The sequence below is a fragment of the Miniopterus schreibersii genome (genome assembly GCF_964146895.1).
Source record: "Miniopterus schreibersii genome assembly, chromosome: 3".
In the NCBI taxonomy this organism is placed as follows: domain Eukaryota; kingdom Metazoa; phylum Chordata; class Mammalia; order Chiroptera; family Miniopteridae; genus Miniopterus; species Miniopterus schreibersii.
In genome coordinates, this window is record NC_138103.1 from 23045558 (window position 1) to 23069487 (window position 23930).

The window sequence follows — 23930 nt, forward strand, 5'->3', positions numbered from 1 at the left end:
TTTGATAGAGAACTCTGGCAAAACATTCTGGGCTTTTCCTGCCATCATGAACCTGTTACTTTCTCAGACATTATTTTCCCACTGATTTGCAAAATGGTAAGGGATGTCTTAAATTTTAGAGTTGGCATCAAGGATTCTGCAATTTTTTTTTATTTACAGGAAAAAAAAAATTGGTGCATGTCGTATGTTTCCCAACGAGTACACATAAAAAGGGACCGTTCCCATTCTAATAAATTATAATGGTAGAGGCACTAGCTTGCAGTGAAGACTACATTTCCCATCGTGCACCACGCTCTCATAAGTACTACGTCCTCCATCACTGGACCAGAACGCTTACCCAGGCGTGCAATGCACCTCGGGGATTGTAGTTTTCTGGTGGACCAACCGTTTCAACTGCCCTGGAAGCAACCACCGGAAGTGCCCGCCCGGAGAGGTGGAGTCGGGGCGGCGGCGGCCGTTGCCAGGAGCCCGCGCTGCTCTCTGAGACCGGTAATATGGCCGGGAGGAGGAGGAGAAGGCGGCGGCGGACCGAGTTGCTCTCTGTCAGTACCAATTGAGCCGTTTGCTTCTTGACAAAGCCAGTGGTGAGGGAACGAACGGTGACTGGGCCGTGGGAAATCGGGTGTGTACGTGCCGAGGGTGCTTGACTCGAAGCGTCCCTGCTGCGAGGCCACCGGGAGAGGCGGAATTGGCGCCCTGGGGAGCTGAGGGCGGGCTCTGTACGGAACCGGTGCGCCGGTGCTAGGCTCCGGGGCCTCGAGCCCCTGGAAAGGCGCTGGTGTGGGGAGGCGGGGGCCCGGGGCCCGGGGGCGCGGAGGAGATGTTCGGATGCTGACAGTGCCTGATGGGCCCTCGGGATGGAGCCTCATCAGAAGAGCCCAGGGAGATGGGCGTGGGGCGCTGGGGTGAGAGCAGAGGGTCAGAGTAAATAAACTGTCCCGAGCCGGAGAACCACCTCCTATTGATAAAACTGTTTGGGCCTTTTTTTCTTCTCTTACGGTGCTGGCGAGGGAGGAGTCCCCAGGGTGTGCGCTGGCCATTTCTGAACGCCGGTTACCACAACCAGACGCCCTGGGAGCGCTGTTTACTCCGCCTTTGCGACTTTCTGGGGCACGAGCATGAGGATAATAAAGCAAATTCTCTTGATTGCCCCTGGTGCTGCCAGGTGGTTCCCACTCTTTGCTTCTATCTGGTTTTAATCTCACTTCCCTACCCCTAATTTAGGCAAATGGTAGGTGCTAGACATTGATTTAATGGGAAAGGATCTGGAAACAGCGAAATGAGGAAGCCTTTTTCTCCCTTTCCATGTGTTTAAGTTAGGTTTGAATCTTACCAGGAACCAAGCACTGTCACTGCCCTCCAGGAGTTCATAATGTAGTGATAAAAATCAGCAGCAGCAGCAGGATCATATCACCTGCATAATAAAAGCAGCCCCCATTTATTGATGCTTTCTCCATGTCCTGCAGTATACTAATTGTCAGACATGTATTACTGCGTTGCATCCTCACAGAATCTCTTTGAGACAACTGAGATTATCCCTATTTTACGGTTGAGGAGACCCAGGTATATAGATGGTCAGTGAATTGCCAAGAACTTAAAGCCAGCATGTTCCTGACTAAGAAACCTTCCCCTTCATTGCCTCTATAAGAAGTTTATGTCTTTGGAAGGATTGATGGGTAAACAACCAGCTAGAATCTGAAAACAAAGCAAGATCTGTTCTGTGTTACTTTTACCATTCCCTTCCGCCACATTTCTGGTAGAGCCCTGGTGAGGAGCAGTAAGCCTGGCCATGAGTCTATGGGGTTTGCGAAGAGGCTTATTTGAAGAAGGGTCATGGTATAAGTGGCATGTCTGAACTTGATGGAGCTGACAAATTACTAGTTCAAGTAGGCCAGTAATGCCTGATGGCAAAGTATGGGGCAGTAGATTTGTGGTTGGAGTGGCCTTGTAGTCAAGGCTCCCTTAAAATAAAACTCTGCTGACAGTGGTAATTGTGTTGTGAGAAAGGAAGTGCCCTCTTGCTTAATCATATAGGATATGGATGCTTTACATGGTTGCCTTTGCAGTTTAGAGGTGCCAGTTTCTTTGAAAATAGGGTCGTCCATGAAACTACCATAATAATTACCCTAATTTATTTATTCAATACTTTTTATCAAGTGCTACTGTGTGCTGACGCTGTTCTATGTAATGGGGATTCAGTGGTGAGCAAGACTGAAAGTACCTGTGCTTATGGAGCTTACGTTTTGGTGGAGGAAGACAGACAAAAACCAAGGAAATAAACAAGATAATTTCAGATAGTGGTAAGTGCTATGAAACTTGGGAAGCAGCAGTGTAATGTGGTAGTGACTGGCACAGGGTTAATTTAAAGGGGCAGCCTTTCAAAGGCAGGGACAAACTGAGACTGAAGGATAAGAAGGATCCAGTTGTGCTCTTCTGGGATCATTTGGTGATTTCCATAATCATATGAGCACTTGTATTGGGACATTGAATGCATTATCATATGCCATAATTTATACTGTAATAATGTTACTGTACACCTGCAATATGTATAACATACATGTACTGTTTATGGGATGTGAATTTAACTTTCTGAAACAATGAGGCATATCTGTGTGATGTTGAAAGAAATATAAAACTATTGCCATAAAGCTATTTTATTTCCTTAAATTTCCCAAACCTTTAAAATAGAATTTCATGCTTTGCATGTGTATTCATAGGAAATATATTACATTAATTATACGAGTAATCTATTTGCATTCCCTGTAATTCTGGAAGCATGGGTTGTGTTCAAAAATATTTTGAAGTACTTTAGTAGAAATGGGGTCATTTGAATTTCTCTTACATCTTAGCTTCTGCATATTTTGTGGTTAAGACATCATAATATGGGTTGAAATCTAGACTAAAAATTGAGGTCTCGCTATGGTTTTCATGCAGTAAGGTGTCGGTTTTGTTTTTTACTTTTGCTTGTTTTATGAATATAAGTTTGGAAAATAATCTCATTCACACTCTAGAGAAACATTTCTCTGAAATCAAACTTCATTTTGCATAAGTTGAATATAGAAATAATTGGAATTGATGGGATGGTAGGAAGAAGTTATTAAGATTACCAGTTAGTCACAAGTAGCAACATATCTTTTTTTTTTCATAACCTGATCATAATTTTGAATATGCTTTTTCTTCATTTCTAATTGTGCTATATTTTGTCCCTGACACTTGAGTGTAGTGAATTTTTAAGTACCTTGTAGCTTAAGACAGTATCATAGTCTATCTTATTTCATCTTTGCATATCCTACATCATGAGTTGAATTTCCCTACCCTCTTTCTTTTTTTGTTAATTGGTGAATTGTTTTAAAATGAACACTTAAAGGATCATTATTGTATTAGTTTTTCTGTTTTCACAGCTCATTCCCTTGTTGGTTATAGACCTAATGATGTCTCCCTTTTTATTTTTCCTGTTTAAAGAAAACAATGTTGGACATAATGCTATGGAAACAGATAATCAAATATTTAACACTTGCTTGATGAGTGGATATGGTGGCTAATCCTTCCTGGTTACCTTGTATTTTCATAGCCACCATCACAATTTCCAGAAACTGTGACGTTACTGGGCTGATTAAGTAGTTTGGCAATGGATCCAATTTTCAATAGTAAAATAGAATTATTATGGGAGTCAATAGATTTTCTGTTTTCTACTGCTGATTGATTGGGCTAAAGATATGCAAGTAATAGACTTTGATTCCATGGTAGAAAAAGAATTTTTAAAAGTAGGCATCTTCTTTTATTTAAATAGCCCTTATGTCTTTTTTTTTTTTTTTTTTTTTGGCTAACTTTATAAAACTTAGTCTTCCTTGGGCTTTGTTCCTAAGTCCTGCTAAAGAAAATATATTCTATTTTATAATCTAAGTTAATAAAGTGGTAGAGAACTTTGTGTTCTTCAAGTAGGTTTCACTAGTAAGTTCTTAATACTTTTATTAATCACTTTTAAAGATAGATTTGCATACAAATGTTAAGAAATATTTACTATATGAAGCAAGCCTTAACTGGGTAGGATCTTTACTCACTTAACTTGTACTCAAGAATTAGCTCCTGATCAGTGAAAAAATTTTGGGAAGGCCAGTTCTAGGAATAGTGAATTCTAGGAATATTTTAGTGCTCTATAAAATTTGCCAAATAATTAAGATCATTTTTTCTCAGTACATTAAAAATGACATTTTTCTCTTTTGTAGTGTGGTTGTGGGAAGATGGAGGAATATGAGAAGTTCTGTGAGGAAAGTCTTGCCAGAATCCAAAAGGCATCAATATCCACAGAGAGCTTTCTACCTGTCCAGTCTGAAAGCATTTCACTTATTCGCTTCCATGGAGTGGCTGTGCTTTCTCCACTGGTAAATGTTCTTTGATTTTAAATAACTTTTTCTATAGTGAACCACTAAGGCAGTTCATAGGAAAAATTTTAAAAAGGCTTATAAACATGGAAAAGATGTCTAACTTACTTATAATCAAAGAAATACAAATGAGTTAGCTTTTTTTTTTTTTTTTTACCTACTAGATTTGCAATGATCTGAAAGGACCTAGTGTTCCTTAGGTTGTGGTGAAAAGGCACTTTTGCTGGGAGAATCAGTTGATTTTATTTTTTGGTAAATGCCCAAAGAAGCATTCATAAGGTTATAGTAGCATTGTTTAAAATAGAAAAAGACTGATGAACAACTTAAATGCCCATCAGTATTAGACTAGTTTAACTGTGGTCAGTCAGAATCTCATACATGCCATTAAAATGAGTATAGTACAGTAGACCTAAATGTGTGGGCATGGAAGGATCTCCGTGAGCTACCATAAATCACTGCACACAGCATACCCTTGGAGGCCGTGTAGAGTAGTCATTACAAAGCCCAACTCTGGTGCCTTCTGGCCTCAGTTCAAATCCATTACTCTGCCACTTAACCTGCTGTGTGAACTTGCAGGTCCATTTTCATAGGGCTGTTTTGAGGATGAAATGAACTAATACATTTAAAATGCTTAGAACACTACTCACACCATAGGAGGTACTTAATATATGTTAACTGTTTGGATTTTTAAATAAAGATATTGTATTCTTTCTCTGGAGACGGGTAAGGAAATATAGGATGAGAGGGAAGACACATTTTTCATCATAAACCCTTTAAAGTATGTGATTTTATTTCAAATCAGAAAATTAATATAATTGAAAGACAGTGAGTTTAATTTTTTTTTTTTTGTCTAATAGGAGTTAAAAGTTCAGTATTTTCTGCCAACTTTTTGTAATAAAATTTTCAAACATACAGAAAAGTTGGAAGGATAGTACGACTATCCATATATCTATGAGTTAGAGTCAACAATTTTTAACATTTTTGCCATCTTTGCTTTATCATGTGTGATTTTGTGTGCGTGTGTGTGTGTGTGTGTGTGTATTTACCTACTCTTTTTGTCTTATTGCTGAGCCATTTGAAAATTGCAGATGTATGACACTTCTACCCCAAATAAGGGTGGGGTAAAAGTAGGTTTACAGTTTATATGGAAAATAATACAATAAATAAATAATAACACAAGAACAAACTCTGCTTCACATACTCATAACTATAAACCCGCTTTTGCCCCACCCTGTATTTTAGTATACATATTCTAAGAATAAGGATATTCTCTTATATAAAACCTTAATACCATTATCACATCTTAAAACAATTAATAATAATTTTAATAGCATCTAATATTCTGTTCATATTCAAATTTCCCAATTTGTGCTCAAAATGTCTTTTATAACTGGTTTGTTTTTTCTAATCTGGATCCAGTCAAAATTCACAAATAGCATTTGCTTGTTAGGATTTTTTAGTCTTTTTTGATCTAGAATAGTTCTCTACCTCTTTAAAAAACATTTTATGATAGTGAATTTTTAAAGAGACCATTTCATTTATCTTGTAGAATGCCTTACATTTTGGATTTGTCTAATTGTTTCCTTCATGGTGATGTTTAACTTATCCTCTAGTCCCTGTAGTTCCTATAAACTGGAAATTAAGTCTAAAAGTTTGATTAGAGTCAACTTAAACATTTTGGACAAGAGTTGTTTGGAGATGATGCCATGTACTTCATAATAAATTAAATCAGAAGTTACATAATGTTTAGATGTTTAGTTTGAATACTTGCTTTTACAGTGGTGGCTATCAGATCACTCTTTAACGGTATACATTTTCTTCCCCCTTTTTTATCAGCAAGTAAACTATGAAATGATTCTTTGATACCATGCAAATAAGAAAAAAATTTATAACATTTTTATCAGCTACTTGATGACATATTGCGTGATTAATTTAATATGGACCAAAATATCTGCACCTTATACCTTAATATCTATGACTCCATCAGTTAGTTATTTATAAGCAAAATCTGATGTTTATGGACATTAATCCATGATTTTATGTTATATTTGATGGATGAATATTGCAACTTTGGAATAATTTTTTATGACATGTTTTCTATTTGCATAAGTCTAAAATAAATCTTGACTCCTTAACACAGTAACTAAATTTCCCAGGACTTAATGATTAAGTTTTAAATCCACTGAAAAAGATATGTGTAGAAGCCTTCAGTCTTTTAGGTACATTATATTTTTAGTGGAGGTTACAATGAAGTGGAACCAAATATGTATTCTGGTTTTGTAGGCAAATAAAATATCATCTGTTTCTTTTATTATTAAACCTTTGGGTATTTCCTTGAGGTAGCAAAGAGGTAAAATGTACTTTTATTAGATGATTAGAAATTGAAGAATCTAACTGACCTAATGAAGTAAGATATTGCCAAGTGAAAAGCTCAGCAGTGGCCCAAAGGGCTGATTTTATATCTCATTTTAGAGCACTGGATAAGTTTATTTCCTTTTAACTTTTTTTTTTAGTTGAGAATAATTTACAGACAGTGAAATACACAGCTCTTAAGCATAAAAGTTCCATGAATTTTGATATGTGACATATACTTGTATAACTCACACTCACACAGAATATTTTCATCAACACTGAAAGATCTGTCGTGCCCGATCCCAGTCATTATCCAGGACCACTTCAGATTTCTTTCACAATAGTTTTAATCACTCTGATTCAAAACTTCCTGATTTTATTCTATTTTTACATTTATGAGAAATAATTACTTATTTATTATGTTTTGCAGCTTAACATTGAGAAAAGAAAGGAAATGCAACAAGAAAAGCAAAAAGCACTTGATGTAGAAGCAAGAAAGCAGATTAATAGGAAGAAAGCTTTACTGACTCGTGTCCAGGAGATTCTTGAAAATGTTCAGGTGTGTACAATTCTTTTCAATTATAATTAAGAAATCATGAAGTAAGCCGTGAAGATAATTTTTCAGAAATATACTTGCACATAATAGTTAATTACCGATATACTTCACTGTTCTGTTCTGAGAAGCTTCATAATTTGTGATGTTCCATTTCAGTTACTCCAGGGAAAGTTCACTTGCTTGTTAGTGACGCCCAGTGCTTGAGTCAGAGGGTCCGTACACAACGGAGCCATACACCGAATATAATCACTGCTTGTATGTGTCTTATGACTAAAAACATTGAATTCTCAGTGACAAGATGATAGAATTGGCCATTGTAGTTTGCCTCCGAACTAATCAGACTATTGACTCAATGATCTTATTCTCATTTTTCATTAAAGTAAATAACTGCCCCCCCCCCCGTTTTTTGGGTGAAAATTCTACTCTTAGATACCCAAATGCAATTTAGATTAAATAAATAGAATTGCCTAGGTGTGTCTTAGATCCAGATTAAACCATTTAAACAATACATCCATACATACCTTTTGTGATTATTTTTATTTAGCTTAATATAAATTTGTTTAAATAATTTGTTTTAAAGTCTGGATCATTTTATACTAAAAGGAAAACAAATTAGATTGAACAAATAATTTCTGAGACATGTACAATGAACCTTAGAATATTTCCCATTAACAGCTAACTACCTTCATTTCTTTGTGGGTAGTAGATTTTAGTATGCAGATTATAATTGCTTCTTATATTAAGTTTAAAAAATATGTGTAGCACAATAAGGGTGAGTTTTTTAATTACTAGATATTTTTTATTATTGAAACAAAAATGGTATATTATTCTTGTTCCACTGAGGAAATATATCAGATATATTACTAAAGAGGTTATTGTTGAGTCTGAAAACTTTCTCTGTTTAAGAAAGCATGTACAATGTTGAACTGTAATGAATTATGCAGGTAGAAACATTTTATATATTAAAAATAGATTTCTGCCTGGCCAGGCGTGGCTCAGTGGTTGAGCGTCGACCTAGGATCCAGGCGATCGGGGTTCGATTCCAGGTCGGGGCACATGCCTGGGTTGCGGGCTTGATCCCCGGCCGGGGGTGTGCAGGAGGCGGCCAATCGGTGACTCTCTCATCATTGATGTTTCTCTCTCTCTCCCCCCCCTTTCCTCTCTCTGAAATCAATAAAGATATATTTTTAAAAAAATAATAATAGATTTCTAAGGTCTTTTGCATCTGTAAAACCTATGGTTCTATGATAAATTTTTTGTTGTTATTTAAATCATGTAACCAAAGGCTCAAGTTAGTGGTATACAAAAACTATTAAACCTATGAATGTGTTCATGGATTTCATGAATATGTATTTCTTTTGTTTTATTTTGGTCCTGAGGTGAATGAGTATACTTGTTGTACTGTTTATTTCATAGTACCTGGAAACCATTACATGTCTTGGGATTTATAAGGTCAGACAGGTGTGCCATATGGTCTAGGAAAAAACACGTGCAAAACAACCTGAAAACCTTCCATTAATGAGGATTCTGGAGTCTGTATTCACATAATAATATAATAATGATTTCTCCAGTTTAGTACATGCTTGTATAATCTTTAGAAACCATCCTAGTTCACTTTTAATTTTTTTGCAAAGTTGAATTATTTAAATACAAAATGTAATTTTATTTTTTCTGTTGTATCTTTTGTGTATATAATTGCTCTCATCTTAATTTATCAGATTTTTTACTTATTTCACTTGTTCTAAAACTCATTAACAGGTTCCTGTTTTAAATAACCATCAGTTAATCAAATTGAAATTTTCTTCAATGAATGGGTTTAAAGTTGGATTTTTCCTATTTTCAAGTAATTTAAACTACATGGCTAAGCTATCATTTACTACAAATTTATCTCATCATTTAGACAGATTTTAGTTAAAATTTGGAATAAGTATGTGGGAGGCAGGAGTTTTATCATTGAATTATTTTTTCTTAATATCCAGGGCAAGTTAGTCTTTGTAAAGGAGGGAATCAATTATGTAAAAAATTTAACTACTTGCTGTTTATCTTATATGTCATCCTTAAGTGATAGCTCTTATAGGTTGGTGACATTAATAACATAAAACCAGAAGAAAGTTAAGAAAAACGCTTCTATTCCAAGATTAAATTGCATGTGGATATATGAATATGTGTGTGTATACATATGCATATATGTTCATATTTGTATCAGAATAATTTCCTTTTTTAAAAAAAATCTTAATAAATAGACAGGGATGACAACAGTTGTTATTTATAGTAATTTGACCATGTGACATAGAATACCATAGACAAGGGTAATCTTAGTTTTTGTTATTTGTGTTTTCAAATGTTAGAACTCTGAATCTTTAATTTCAGTTCTATTTTAGAAAACAATGAAATCCAAGGTTTTTGTGCAATGAGAAAATAATACTTTTTAAATTTCCTTTTTCAGGTTAGAAAAGCACCTGATGCCAGTGATTTTGATCAATGGGAGACTGAAACAGTTTACTCTAATTCAGAAGTCAGAAACTTGAATGTTCCTGCTGCCTTTCCAAATACCTTGCCAAGCTCTCCTGAACACTCTACTTTAGCAGAGTTTGAAAAGATAACTGGAATTTTGCCGTTGACTAATGAGGACCAATTTCAATCTAATGGGATAGACTTAGCTAGGGATTCAGAAGAATTTAATTCTCTGAAGCAATGTGGTAGTTTAAATATTAGCCACACAGAAAATGAAGCTTCTCTAAAGACCTCAGCAACCACACGGGAGACACTTATTTCTGACAGTCTCTTCCCAAAAAATGAGGAAGAGGACCCATCACTTTTGGAAGAAGTTACTCCAGATCCCTATGTAATGAGTCTTCAGAACCTGATGAAAAAGTCAAAGGAATATATAGAAAGAGAACAATCTAGACGCAGTCTGAGAAGTAGTGCAAAGAGAAGTGTTCATGAGAGTCATTCAGACAAAGAAAATGATGCTCTTAAACTGACTGACTGTGTAAAGGAGAAGGCCCAGTTGATGGGAAAACATTGTGGTTCAGTGATTCCTGACAAACCAAGCCTTAATAAATCAAATGTTCTTCTCCAAGGTGCTTCCGCTCAAGCAAGCAACATGAATACATCAGTTTTGGGTAGCTTTTCTAAAGCGGACATACCTATGGGGACTGGCCACCCCACTGTCTCAGATCCTGATTCTGATTTTAAAGTCATTCCCACTTTTGTTACTGAAAATAATGTTATCAAAAGTCTTACTAGTTCATATGCCAAATTACCTAGTCCAGAGCCAAGCCTGAGTCCTAAAATGCATCGAAGGCGTTCCAGACCATCATCAGCATGTAATATACTTATAAATAACCCAGTAAATGCCTGTGAATTAAGTCCTAAAGGCAAAGAACAGGCAGTAGACATAGTTATTCAAGATACTGATGAAAAAATAAATGTACCTGAAACTGTGCCAAAGTTACCAACTGATTTAACAGGTGTTTGTTCTAGCAAGGTTTATGTCAGCAAAAATACATCTGAAGCCATACAGGAAATGGTTTTAGGTAAGTCAAATCAGTTATGTCAGTCTTCAGGAAATCAACTGGAAAATAAAGTTATTTATGGACTCGGTATCGTGGAAGATCAGTTAACATCTGATGGGAGAGGACCGCACAAAATGGACAGTACCTGTATCACAATGCCAAGATTGCATGAGCCATATGCCACCAGTGTGTGTATAGCAAGTCAAAACTTTGGAAGCATGAGTGGACTCAAGTCAGCCAGTGCATTAGAGAAAAGCTGCAATTTACAGATGGAACTGAATAAGTCTTATGATGTAAAAAACCCATCTCCTTTACTGATGCAAAACCAGAATACCAGACAGCAGATGGACACCCCTACAGTGTCCTGTGGAAATGAACAATTTTTGGATAACAGTTTTGAGAAAGTTAAATGGAGACTTGATTTAGATATGGATAGTTTGCAAAAAGAAAACTGCCCCTGTGTCATAACAACTGGAATAGCTGAACAAGAAAGGCAACATTTGCCAGAAAAAAGATACCCTAAGGGATCTGTCTACATCAACAAGAATAAAATGTTAGAAAGTATTTCCAAAGGTAAGAAACTTGGAAGTATTTGATACCTGCCAAGCAGAGGACACCTTTATTTAGTACTGTTAATTGACATTTTGTAAAATAATAATCATCTTTTTCTGTTCATTAGGGTACTTAATTTCACTTATCTTAGCAGAGAGCATATAATTAGCTACAGTTTATTGTCATTTGATAGGTTTTTCTTACAGGATTTTAAAATTTAAAATGTGAATTTTTCATAATCCACTTGTATTATAGAGAATATTGTTAATGGCTGGAGGAAAAAGCTCTTGCATGAAACATCACTCATAGTTGTAACCCAGTGTATTGCCATGGTGTCTTCTTTTGGGGCTGTGGTTTCTCATATTTTCATCAGTTTGTCCTTTCATTTGTGATGAGATCTTCATATAGTTGGCCCTTCAGTAAACACTTTAACATCAAATTATTAGAGAAAAATAGCACAAATAAGGCTCTGTGAGTAGTATTTAAAAATAGTATCCTTATTGATAGAAATTATTTCAAATTTATATTGCATCTGTTGTATTAACAACTTGTTAAAACATGTCTTCTTCATTACTCCTTTGTTGTCACGGTTCATAATTCTTCATTGCTAATGTGGGAGACATATAAATCAAGTAAAGTAAGTTCTTAGACATAGACATTTCAACTCTAATGTGATATATGTCTTCCTGAAAATAACTTCATGCTCTGTAAAATTGCACTCTAAAAATAATAAGGTTTATAGGAAAAATGGGGTTAGATCAGGCCATTTAAAACCTGTGCAACTTTATAAAAATGCTAATAAAAACAATAGTTGATAACCTGGAAAGCTTACCTGGATACTCCACGTAAACCACATACCATGACTAGAAGCTGTCTCAGTGAATCCCAAAAGTACACAAAACCAACAAGTGGCCATTCTGGCAGCGGAGGCAGCCAGGTTGCTATCAAAGTGGGCAAGGAAGGCAGTGCCCCTCTCTAGTGAGGGAACCCCTTGTCTTGAAGCACTGGACAGAACCTCCCACGTTGTTATTATTATTTGCAATACTTCTATTTAAAGCCTTTGTCAAAAATACAACCTTTCATGGAGTACTTTGAGAAGGGAAAAGCAAAAAGGAGAAGGGCCATGGAAATAAAGCTTACTTGTCTGCTCCACTAGGCCATGTCCAGCAGGACCTTTTTTCACATTCAATTAATTGATATATTTGAAGCTGAAAGTGCTGTCACAGGATAGGCGTTTGCCTTTGCATCTCCCACACAAATCTTGATGACAGTGGGCACAAAGCAGTCCTTAATAAAGTTGACAGCTTAACTCAGAACATTTTTAATAATGCACATTAAAAAAGTATTCTTACAAAGTGTTCTGCAATCCAAATATACAAAAGCTTGGAAAACCTTTAGAAAACAAAAGACAATGTAAAAAGATTAAAGTAACTAGAACAGTACAGGTTTTATATGACTCTGATTGTACAGTTTCTACTGCATCATCAATGTCAGAAATCTGTTCCTTCGGCTGGCTTCATTGCTCGGGTTTAAAGAAATACCTTTTCTTCCTGGTTTTATTTCACCTTCCAGATCCATCCAGTATTCTCTAGTATCAATTAGGAGCCAGAGGGAGCCCCTTTCTGAAGGGGAGCTCCCTCTCTAGGGATCTGTTGAATGAGCCGTGAGGGTTGTGAGATGTGAACCTTTATTCGATAGCATGAAATAAGAGGAGCAAAAGAGAACGTGGGTCAAAGTGAGCACCTGGAATATCTTGATTATTGTATCATGTCAGATCCAGGAATACTCTCTTGTCAGAAGCATAATTTAAGTTGATGATATAAAACACCAGATACTAGATTTGTAAATTTTCTAAATCTGAGGGGATGTGTTTCTTTTCAGAAGGTGAAGAGATATTAAAAAGCAAGATGTTAGCTTTTGAAGAAGTGCGGAAGAGACTAGAAGAACAGCACGCCCAGCAATTATCACTACTCATAGCTGAGCAGGAGAGGGAACAGGAAAGACTGCAAAAGGTGAGAAATTAAAACATAGGGTGTAGGACTGGTGAGTGGAATTTAGCTGGGGATACCTAAGAATTTTAGTGATGGATAGGATACTTGTAATTGCCCTCCCCTCCCCAATATCTTAATCTAAGGGGGTCATTGATTTTGATACATGGATAATATTTTTATTACCAGAATGTGAGGTTTAATGTTTAGATTCTTATCTAAAAATAATGTAGAATTTATCAAAAGGATACTTTATTGAATCCTTGATTCAAAACTTAATATTTTTAAAGGTATTTTATAAGTAGATGCTTAAATTCTGCAAGAGTAGATTGTAAGAGGAGGACACTTGTTTTAAGATTATTATTGTTACTATATCACATTTTAAAACCAAATAAATTTGAGGGAGGAACACTTGAAATAGATAACAATTTGCTTACAAGTATACATACTTTTAGCTAGGCCTAAAATGATACTATTTTGGGATACAATTTAACAAAATATCTAGCATGTTATAATGAACTCTTAATCTATAGGAAATAGAAGAACAGGAGAAAATGTTCAAAGAGAAGAAAGTGATTACAGCAGAAGCTTCTGAATTGGATACTAACAGTGCAGTGGACTTAGAATGGAGAAAACTAAGTGACTCTGTTCTGTTAGAAACAATGCTGTCTCAAGTGGACTCACTCCATACTTCAAATTCTAATAGTTCTGGTAAATATTTAAAAATCCTTTTCCATTTGAAGAAATTATCCTATAGTAAGACATTTTATTTGGCACACTTTAAGATTATAGCTTTTTTCCTCAAGTAATTTCATACCCACCCCACTGCTGTTTGCCAGCTGCTTAGTAACTAGTGAAAAATTAAATGATAGCAGCAGATCAAAGACCAGTGAGCAGGTGTTCATGAGAAAAGCCATTTTAGCAAGGAAAATATCAGGAAATTTGACACAGAGTCCAGTCTTTGTTCATTCATGCAGCAGGTGATACGCTTCAAGTGAAAATGCTGTTTGCTATCTCCAGAGTGATCTTGAATTACTGCATCTAATTCCTGCCCCCAGTGAGTTTATCTTCACATCTTCAATTATCCTGAGATGCTGTTTGTGTCGAAAAGATCCATCTGGTACATAAGCTTAAAGTCTATAAATACTTTAAGTGGATCAGTTTCAGAAGCAGTTGTCATTCTTTTTTGTTGGTAGTGCTGTTCTTAATGAATGTCATATTTATGTGGGTGTTTTGCATATTTTTATTATCTGACATCAAGTATTATACCATTTATATATTTCTCTAGGTTTCACAAATTCTGCCCTACAACATAGCTTTGGTTCTGTAAATGAAGCACCATTCTACCTCTGGGGGTCATCAACTAGTGGCTTGTCCAAACTCTCCGTAACAAGGCCTTTTGGAAGGGCCACAACTAAATTGTCACAGGTGGGCAGACTTATGATACATGTATGTCCATCTACCTTCTATCTACTTATCTATTTTTCTTTCTGTATTTTTAAACATCTACATTATCTTAGGTTATAGAAATGAGCATGGATATTTTTGTCATACATCTAATAGTTTAGCTTTTATTAGAGCTGAAACTACACAGAGCATACATATATAGAAGAATTTAGTTCATTGTAATAGATTAAGAAAAACAATCTTTAGTGTAATGCTCAAATTATTAAAACACTGTGTCTATCTTATTTCCTCTAGGTTTTCAGTCCAGAAGTACAAGCAAAATTCAATAGAATAACTGCTGTGGCAAAAGGATTTCTTACTCGTAGGCTTATGCAGACAGATAAATTGAAGCAACTTCGACAAACTGTAAAAGTAAGATTGTTGTAAATAATTTGTATTTCACTTCTGTATCAGTTTGTGTCAGTCTTGTTACAGCTGAATTGACAAATTAGTTCATAACTTAGGCAGATCAAACCTTTTTTTAGTTACTATAATATAGGCGATTTTAGAAATCTGATTATTAATCTCATTAGTTTACATATTTTCATCTCACTTTAAAGTGAGTGGTGTTTTGACTTCTGATAAGTAATAGTTTTGTATTCTTAAAAATTTTGGATTGACTGAGGAAAAAAACAAAAGGAAACTCCAGTGATCATGAATCTTTCTAGAAAAATAGTTTCTAAAGGAGCATTTCTTCTTTCAGGACACTATGGAATTCATAAGAAGTTTTCAGTCAGAAGCACCATTAAAGAGAGGAGTTGTTTCAGCACAGGATGCTTCTCTTCAGGAAAGGGTGCTGGCTCAGGTAAATGTACAGGTCCTGAAGGCTTTGGGAAGTGGAAATGCTTTATTTCTCTCCCTTCACTTAACCACTGAAAATGTGTTGAAATTAAAGCTTAAACCTTTTTCTCTAAATAAAAATGTACGTAATATTACTGAACCCTGACCTCATCTTTTTAAATGGGTACAATATTTTCTTCTTTTGAAATTAGTTGCGAGCTGCCCTGTATGGTATTCATGATATATTCTTTGTAATGGATGCAGCTGAAAGGATGTCTATTCTGCATCATGACCGAGAAGCTCGCAAAGAGAAAATGCTCAGGCAAATGGTATGTTACTGATTTTGTAATGAATGAGTGAAAAAGAAAAACTCTTATTTCTTCTACAGTCACAAAATACTTCTGACACTAGGTGTGGGGGATTTTTCGCTTGCACTGACCAGTTCTTTGACACCCTGGGTGTCGTACCACTCAATTAAGTTCTGATAGTATCTACCTGGAGTTATCAGATACTACAAGTTAAGGAGGCAGTTGAAACTGTCCCCACTTCTGACACCAATTGCAATACCCAGGTTGTCATTTGAACTTCTGACTGATGGCTATAAATTGGGGCTCCCATTGCTCCCTCCTTCAGGTCAGTAATGTTCACAGAACTTGGGGAAACACTTAACTTACACTTACTGTTTTATTATATAATAAAGGATATAATAAATGATATAGATGAATAGCCAGATGAAGAGGTGCATAGGGCAAGGTCCAGAAGGATCCTGAGAGCAGTCTGTTTCTGTAGAGTTGGGACCATCTTTCCAGCACATGTATGTGTTCACTAGCCTGGAAGCTCTCTGTACTTTAGGGATTTTTATGGAGGCTTCATCATGTAGACATGATCAGTTATTAACTCAATCTCTAGCTCCTCTCCTGTTTCCAGAGAATAAGAGATGAGGCTGAAAGCTCCAAACTTCAAATCATGCTTGGTCTTTCTGATGACTAGCCTCCTTCTAGGAGTCCACCCAGAGTCTCACCTTGTTAGAACAAAAAAATGCTCCTATCACTCAGAAAACTCCGATGAGTTTAAGAGATCTGTGTCAGGATCTGAGGTCAAAGATCAAATATTAGGCCCTGGCCAATGTGGCTCAATTGGTTGGAGCGTCATCCAATATACCGAAAGGTGGTGGGTGCGCTTCCTGGTCAGGGCACCTGGGGAGGCAACTGATCATTGTTTCTCATATCGTTCTTTCTCTCTTTCTCTCCCTCTCTCTAAAATCAGTAAAAGAAAAATATATTTATTTACTTATTAAAAAGACCAAATATTAGAACAGAAGATGCTTCTACCGCCCTTATCAGTCAGATTACAAAGGTTTTAGGAGCTTAGCTCTGTTAGGAACTTGGGTCAAAGACCAAATAGCTGGAACCAGGAGCAGAAACTATATATATATATTCTTCTGGGTTTGGAATAATTGATACTAAATATTCTCTGTTGACTTCAGCACCCTTCCTACAATTCTTAAGCACAAGTAATTCCCAGAATTACCAGCAACATTTAAATCTGTAGACAGATTTAAAAGAAACTGGTGAAAGAATTGCATATTGTTTTGTGATTAGATTTTAGAGCTGAAGTTTTGAATGTTGTTTGTATGCCTGATAAACTATCACCTGCTCTTGATGGAATTTCCTTGAAACTGTCATGTGGCTTTTGCCTTTTTTGGAAATCAGAATTAAAAAACAGGCTCCAGGTTAATTTGAAATATATCAGAGTGTTGGAGATCTGTGGTTTGAATCAGTTATCTTAGTGTGGTTGGCAAAAGAAAAACAAGCAAGTTTTATATTATTTCATTGGGAAAAAATAATTTTAATTATTTTTTTTAATTTGGACTGCTTCAATTATGAAGACTAAGTTAAAGTTCAAAATGCTAGTAAGAGACACCTGTCCGTGCCATTGAGATCACCCTGTACTATAGCATAGGGGTATCGCTGGTACCGCCAGAGCTTTGTTACTTCTATATTTTAAAGGATAAAATGAAGAGTTCACGAGTGTCTCTTTCCGCTGCAACACAGAAGTCTCTGGATAGGAAGAAGTACATGAAGTAAGTTTTTTTCATGTCACATTAATTTAATTATCAAACCAATTAGTTTTGGTTGGTCTGTTGGTGTAGTCATATTAGAAATAAAGAACAGTTCACTCTTCTGCTGATGAACTCATAGAAATCCTTTTTTTATATAAAGAGTTTTATAAAATCTGGTGGTAAAATTTGATTTCATCTTTAGATAAATATATTCATTAACTACTAAATTTGTCGGTGTTTAACTTGTATAATTGGTAGTCAATCAAACCTTGAAAATAGTTTATCCTTATATGCAATGTCACTTTCATGTCTTTTAACTATGTTCTTTTTCTAATATCCTAAAGACGTCATGGGAGGAAAAACTTAATGCAAGGAACATCCTAATGATTATCTTATTATAACTATTTTTTCTTGAAAGTAGCCTTTATGATTACTTTATGGTTACTTTATGGTTAGGAGAGGTCTTTTGTGGTACACCAACTTTTAAATGATGATTTGTTTCTGCCACCATGTATCACATTTGTAAACATGTTTTTTCCCCTTTCTAAATACATTGTGTGTCTTTATTTTTTTTTTATTGTGTTAGAGCTGCTGAAATGGGAATGCCAAATAAGAAATTCCTGGTTAAACAAAACCCTTCTGAAACAAGGTGAGAAAAGTCACATAGTTTCAATGAGTGGCTATTTTTTTTATTTTTAAAGAAACGAAAATGTTATAAATCCCAAACTTGCTTTTTGTTGGCTTTGTGCTACTTTATCTCAGTAGAATACTCCCTGCTGAGTTGGAGGATCCAGGGTCAGAATTCATATTAACACCTGGTCATGTACCTGGTCACATGTCAGACCAGATGTTCATGGAGTTTTCAGTGGACATGCTATCTTTGGTGGAAATTTGAGTCCATATGTCCTGAGTTCAGTCCATAGTCCAGGGGGTTTTGATGTTTATTTAAAAACATTAGAAAGCTAGCTTAGTATTTCTGACATATTTTCTTCTCTTGTAAGAGTGATATTTTCTTCTCTCAGATGTTTGAAAGGAAAAGTTGGCTTTTGTGAACTATATAAATAAATTACCTAAAAGCAGAAGGATTAATACTTATGTTGGACATTTCTTTCCTGACAAAAACCTAAGGTTTGGGTTCTTGGTGAGCAAAATATAAGTACCATATTAATTTGCTTTAATAAGTTTGCTTTGCTTTGCAGTATTATATTGGCCATATCATTTCATAGATGACTTCCACCTCACTGTTATCATCATTTACCTATTGAAAGAAAGTAGGGGAAAACAGAATTTTTCCTGTTGAATTAATTTTCATTTACTTTGTCAACAGAGTCCTTCAGCCAAGCCAAGGACAGAATGCTCCTGTTCATAGGCTACTTAGTAGACAAGGGTAAGAATGCAACACATAGGTATTAAAAAATATTCAAGTCAAGATTAGCTTTGAAAGAGAAAATAATTTAGTGCTCTTTTTATATCCTTTATATAGGATAGCTATTTTTCAAATGTGATGTTTTTTAGTAGCATTAGAAAGATCTTTTAAAGTTTCCTGTTCAAAGATAACCCTTTGGTGTACTATTGTGTATTATATTTTAATTATCATCTTATGTTGGCATGTTTTTACTTTTCATTTCATACCATCTTGCTCATTAAATATTGTAAACATCCATATTGTAAGTTCAGCATCACCAAAGTGATTCTCCAACGAAGTATGTTATAGTCTCCTGCTGAAGCAAGTATAGCTTCCTTAATGAGCATGCGTGAGACTTAAATTCTTTTCAAGCTTATTTGTGCTAAGAACAGTTGATGCAGTATGGTTGCTTTCTTTGAATGTTGAACATCTAGACCTTAATGCAAGTGACTTATTAATTTTTTTATATTCAATTAGAACCCCTAAGACATCAGTGAAGGGGGTTGTGCAAAATAGACAGAAGTCTTCACAGAGCAGAGTGCCTAACAGAGCGCCTGTTTCAGGTGTGTAGCAATGAGTTCCTGAAGCCCATTCAAAAGAAAGAAATGCACAAGCTGCCCCATAATGCAGGCCTCACGCATGGGATCTGTTGTCTCTCCTTGCCACCATAAGTCTGGCATATTCACAGTCATTCCTACTAGTGATCATTTGTGTTAGTAGTTTGTGTCAGTCAGGAGGAGATTTTAGTAAAATTGGGTCCAGTGTTGATTTCTGTAATAATTCCATGAAAACACTATTGTTTTTTATCTAATAAATTTATAGAATTATACATTCTTAATTCAGTAACCTTTTTATAAATGGGTGAAATGCAACAATGATCTCATGCCTAAATCTATCATGTTCAGTTTTGGGGAAGTGTAGCTATCACCCAGGAAATATTTTATCTGTACAGAAAGGGAAAGAATTTCTCTCTCTGACTACAAGATCACGTGTGAATATGCCAGTTGGGAGGGGATAAGGTTTTTTTGTTTGTTTTTTCTTGTGCTCAGTAAGAAGCTTGAGTTAAATCTCTACATTCATTAGTAGAGGATCCTTTAAGGGCTAAAGTAAATACTGTATTTTAAAATTCTGTGTATGGTGGCAAGAAGACAAAGTCAATGTTGAGCTAATGCAAAACGCTTAAGCTAATGTTTTAATATTTTTTAGTTATCTTTGTTAAGACACTTTGATAAGCTCACACAAAAAAATACATAATCCATTAAAAATACTTTCAAAATGCTTTTCTTTAACTATACCACTTTTTAAGCATTTAAAAGAAACCAAAATTATTCAGGCAGTGAAGACTAAATCTTTAATAAATTCTAATCTCATTAAAATACAGTTAGTATATTTTAGAGCTTTTATTACTAAGTGACTTTCTCCAAATTAGGAGGGAACAAGCAACATAAGAAATTTTTTCATGGCATCACCACTTGTTCACAGAAGTTCAAAAAGAACAAGAGATTGATCATAACTCGGAAATGATTGCTGATCTTTGCATGTAGAGAGAGAATTTAATTCATAATGTAGACGGTAATTTGGACGTCATCGTGAGTGACAGTCAGTGGGTTCTTTTAAGGGGGATTATGCAGTTAAAGATCCTGCTTGTTCCAGAGGTAGCCAGAATCGGCTGGTTTGAAAGATAAGCTTTTGAAAGAACTCAGATCAGACACCAGACCTTTTGCTTGTGAAGTTATATAGAATTTTAAGACATTTTCAATTTTTTCTGATGTTAGTAATATATAAATTGTGATAAATCCTAGCTAGTTGGCAAATCATTGAGGAAATAGTATTGTTTTGGTGTGAATTATCTATTTGCCACAGTGACTACTCTCCATGTTCTTTTCTCATGCATTTCATCTCACTTTTTGTCACTTGTGAACCTATAAGCAAAAAAGCAACTACTGTTTTTATTTAGTAATACTCAACAGTGTAAGTCACTGCAGTTAATAATATACAGTGAAGTTCAGTATTGAGAATTATTGTGGTTTGATTGCATCACAACATAATTATTAATACAAGTGAACTCAACCCTTGAATTAACATGTATAATTAATATGTATGCAAGTACAGAAATTCTTTCCTATTTTTTCTAAAGACTTATTTATACATGAGTACATATTTAAATGATTTTAAAAGGCTAGAGAATTTTTATCCTTCTATAGAAAATTAAAATTTGGGATATGACTGATTAAAATTCTAACTGTGAACCTCAACAAGGGATCCATAGTTGTTCTTGAAAAGATTACTCTTTCCTGTTTAGATTTTTAATGGCCTGGATTATATTTCAAACAAATTTGAAATTATGCTTTGATTTGATCTACATGGAAAACAAACCATGTATTAAGCAATTTTAGGAAACTCATTTTTGTTAAGATGATAGAATATCATATTCTTAAGCTGAAGTAGAAATTTAAAGTGTTAAAATTGCTGCAAAGCACTTAAAGTTGTTTATAGTTTTTACAAACTAAATTGCAATATCTGATCGTGTAGGAGTTTTAAAAAATATTTGTTCATTTTATGTTTTGTGCTTAACTCAAGGGTTGATAGTGAAATTCAGAAACCACTAATTAAAGAGGAGTAGGAGACAGTAATACAAAATGGCTGAGGAATACAAGAAATCAGGCTGAACTGGGTTCTCAGAATCTCTGCCTCTGGCTCTGAGGCAGGTGACTTACTCGCCTGTGTCTCAGTTTTACTACCCATAAAGTAGAGGTATCAGCTTCTACCTCAGGATTTTATGTAAGGATTAATATAATAATGTATACTGCTTAACTTGGTGCTTGGCCTATAGCATTATTTAATTATTATCATTATAGAAATTATATAATTATCATTATAGAAAAACTAACATTGAAAAATAATATTAGTTTTGCTCTATATTTTTAGGAGTATATGCAGGAAAAATCCAAAGAAAGCGGCCAAATGTTGCGACAATTTAAGAAGACAACATTCGTTAGGATAAAAAAGAAGGAAGGGTTTTGTCCATATTATTGTCCCTCCCCAAGACTTTTACTAACCCTGGACTCTGTTTATACAGACAAAGTGATATCGAAGGGCTGAGTAATTATGTGGATAATATGGTCAGTCTGGCTAATTCCTTCCCACACCCCCACTTTCCTCTTAATATTAGGTTTGGGTAAGACAAATTAGTATTTAGTTAATTGACTCATCTCTATGCTTAATCTGTACAAACATAAGTTTGTTTTATGTACCCATATGTCTGCTGAAAACCTTTTTATAAACTTAAAAGGACATTTGGGTTTATTTTTATAAAATATTGAAAAGGTATGATAAAATATAGGTTCTGAAATACAAATTTCATTTATCTCTGCAAACTGCTGAATTTGATAAGTTAGATACTGTTATATTCAAGGGGAAATTATTGCAGAGAAGTGTTTTCCCCTGGTTTTCTAAAAACTCTCAGCCTTCATATTCTCAGTCTTACAGGATAACCACATAGACGAAAACACTTGCCTGCTGATCATGGTCCACCTCCCATTTACCACAGAAGTATCTGGGGATCACCATTTTGGTCATAAGCACACATTTCTCTCAACAGCTAGTTGTTTTACAGAAATGTTAGGTTTAATGTATGTTACCCCAGTACTCTTAGAAACATTTCTACTATATTATCAAATCTTTCTGTGGAGGGTGACAACTTTGGTGAAGATAGCACAATCTTCCTGAATGTAGGGGCATGCGTTAATATTACATTCATCTCTGTAACGTAGAATGTTGCATGCAGCTTTATTTTCCATTTAGTCTGTCTGTTTTGTTTCCTAATGGTCTGCTTTTTCTAGCATGCTTGATTTAGGAGAGAATAAAGGGCTATATAATAAGAACTTCAGATTTTCAAACGGGATAGTAGTAGTATCTAGTTGAAATTCTGCATTAAGAGGCACTGCCTTTTAATGTTTTTCATCACTAACATATTCATTTAAAATATGAACCAAAAAATGTTACCAAGGGACTGTGGTTTTATGAAGGAGAGAGCCACTGTTAATTTATGATACATTCCCAAAAAGGGCTTTGTGCTTCTCACATAAAATTGGGACTGTATACTTTAATCTTTCTAAAATTCTAAAAGATACTGGTATTTTGAAAATGTAGACTATATAATTCTTAATATCCTTTAAAGAATGGAGATAAAGATGGTTTTCTTTGACTTTCTGTTCTATTTAAAATCTCACTTTTACAGCCAGCTATAGACAGAAAGTGATAACCTACTCTGGGTGTAAACTTGGTTTTCTTTATTGAGATGTATCATTTATTCAGTGAGTGAACCAGGATATTAGAAGGCAGTAAAAATGTCTGAGTTACCAGTTTCTTTATTTGTAGGCGAGTATATCAGATTATCTTCATCATATGATAAATAATGCTTTATCATTCTGAAAACTCAGGAGACAGCCTGCTTGTATTATTGTGGGTCTTTCCAATAAGAAAGATAGATACTAAAAGTTTTGTGTACACTAATGCAAATTAGCTAAAACAAGTAGTATGTTTTGGAGAAAGTTAAAACTAGTTTTAGATTAAGGATGAGAAACTTGAGTGTGTTTTTTTAAGATAAGAGCTTGTGTTTTACACATTTTTTAATGTTCACAGCTTTTCTCATAAAAGTGCCAGACATTGTTTTGTGCTTTTAATGGATTTTTATTTATATACTTTATTTTTTTTATATTTACTTTGAAGTGGAATGTCCATTAATGTGAATTGTATTTATTTTTATACTTTAATTTTCACTAGTTTTGCTTCTAGGAAAAAGTCAAAATAAACTTTTCATCTTAAAGGAAACCTCGTTTGATCTTTTTTATTTACCAAGGAAAGGACTCTTAAGAGATAGATATTAA

The 23930-nt window shown here is 34.9% G+C and overlaps 1 protein-coding gene across 6 annotated transcripts; it reads left to right on the forward strand.

Annotated features, from left to right (window-relative positions):
* Positions 1-374: 374 nt before the first annotated feature.
* On the forward strand, positions 375-23871 carry CCP110 (centriolar coiled-coil protein 110). Of its 6 annotated transcripts, none has more exons than XM_081132961.1 (16): positions 375-542; positions 2158-2300; positions 4227-4382; positions 7165-7293; positions 9737-11381; positions 13242-13372; positions 13882-14059; positions 14637-14776; positions 15050-15166; positions 15498-15599; positions 15787-15903; positions 17584-17657; positions 18223-18285; positions 18964-19023; positions 19519-19604; positions 21970-23871. In XM_081132961.1, exons 3-16 carry the CDS (start codon positions 4242-4244, stop codon positions 22020-22022), a joined length of 3036 nt encoding a protein of 1011 aa, XP_080989087.1. In that variant the 5' UTR covers positions 375-542; positions 2158-2300; positions 4227-4241; the 3' UTR covers positions 22023-23871. The 6 variants fall into 6 exon arrangements, with proteins under 6 accessions (XP_080989087.1, XP_080989086.1, XP_080989085.1 ...); XM_081132960.1 differs by having other exon boundaries at positions 431-622; XM_081132959.1 differs by having other exon boundaries at positions 433-584.
* Positions 23872-23930: the final 59 nt, after the last annotated feature.

Excerpts from the sequence above, each read along its gene's own strand:
- CCP110 (XM_081132961.1), top strand. The coding sequence starts at position 4,242 with ATGGAGGAATATGAGAAGTTCTGTGAGGAAAGTCTTGCCAGAATCCAA. Across the intron at positions 14,777-15,049 it reads CCACAACTAAATTGTCACAG|GTTTTCAGTCCAGAAGTACA; the intron begins GTGGGCAGACTT and ends TATTTCCTCTAG. Across the intron at positions 15,600-15,786 it reads AGGAAAGGGTGCTGGCTCAG|TTGCGAGCTGCCCTGTATGG; the intron begins GTAAATGTACAG and ends TTTTGAAATTAG.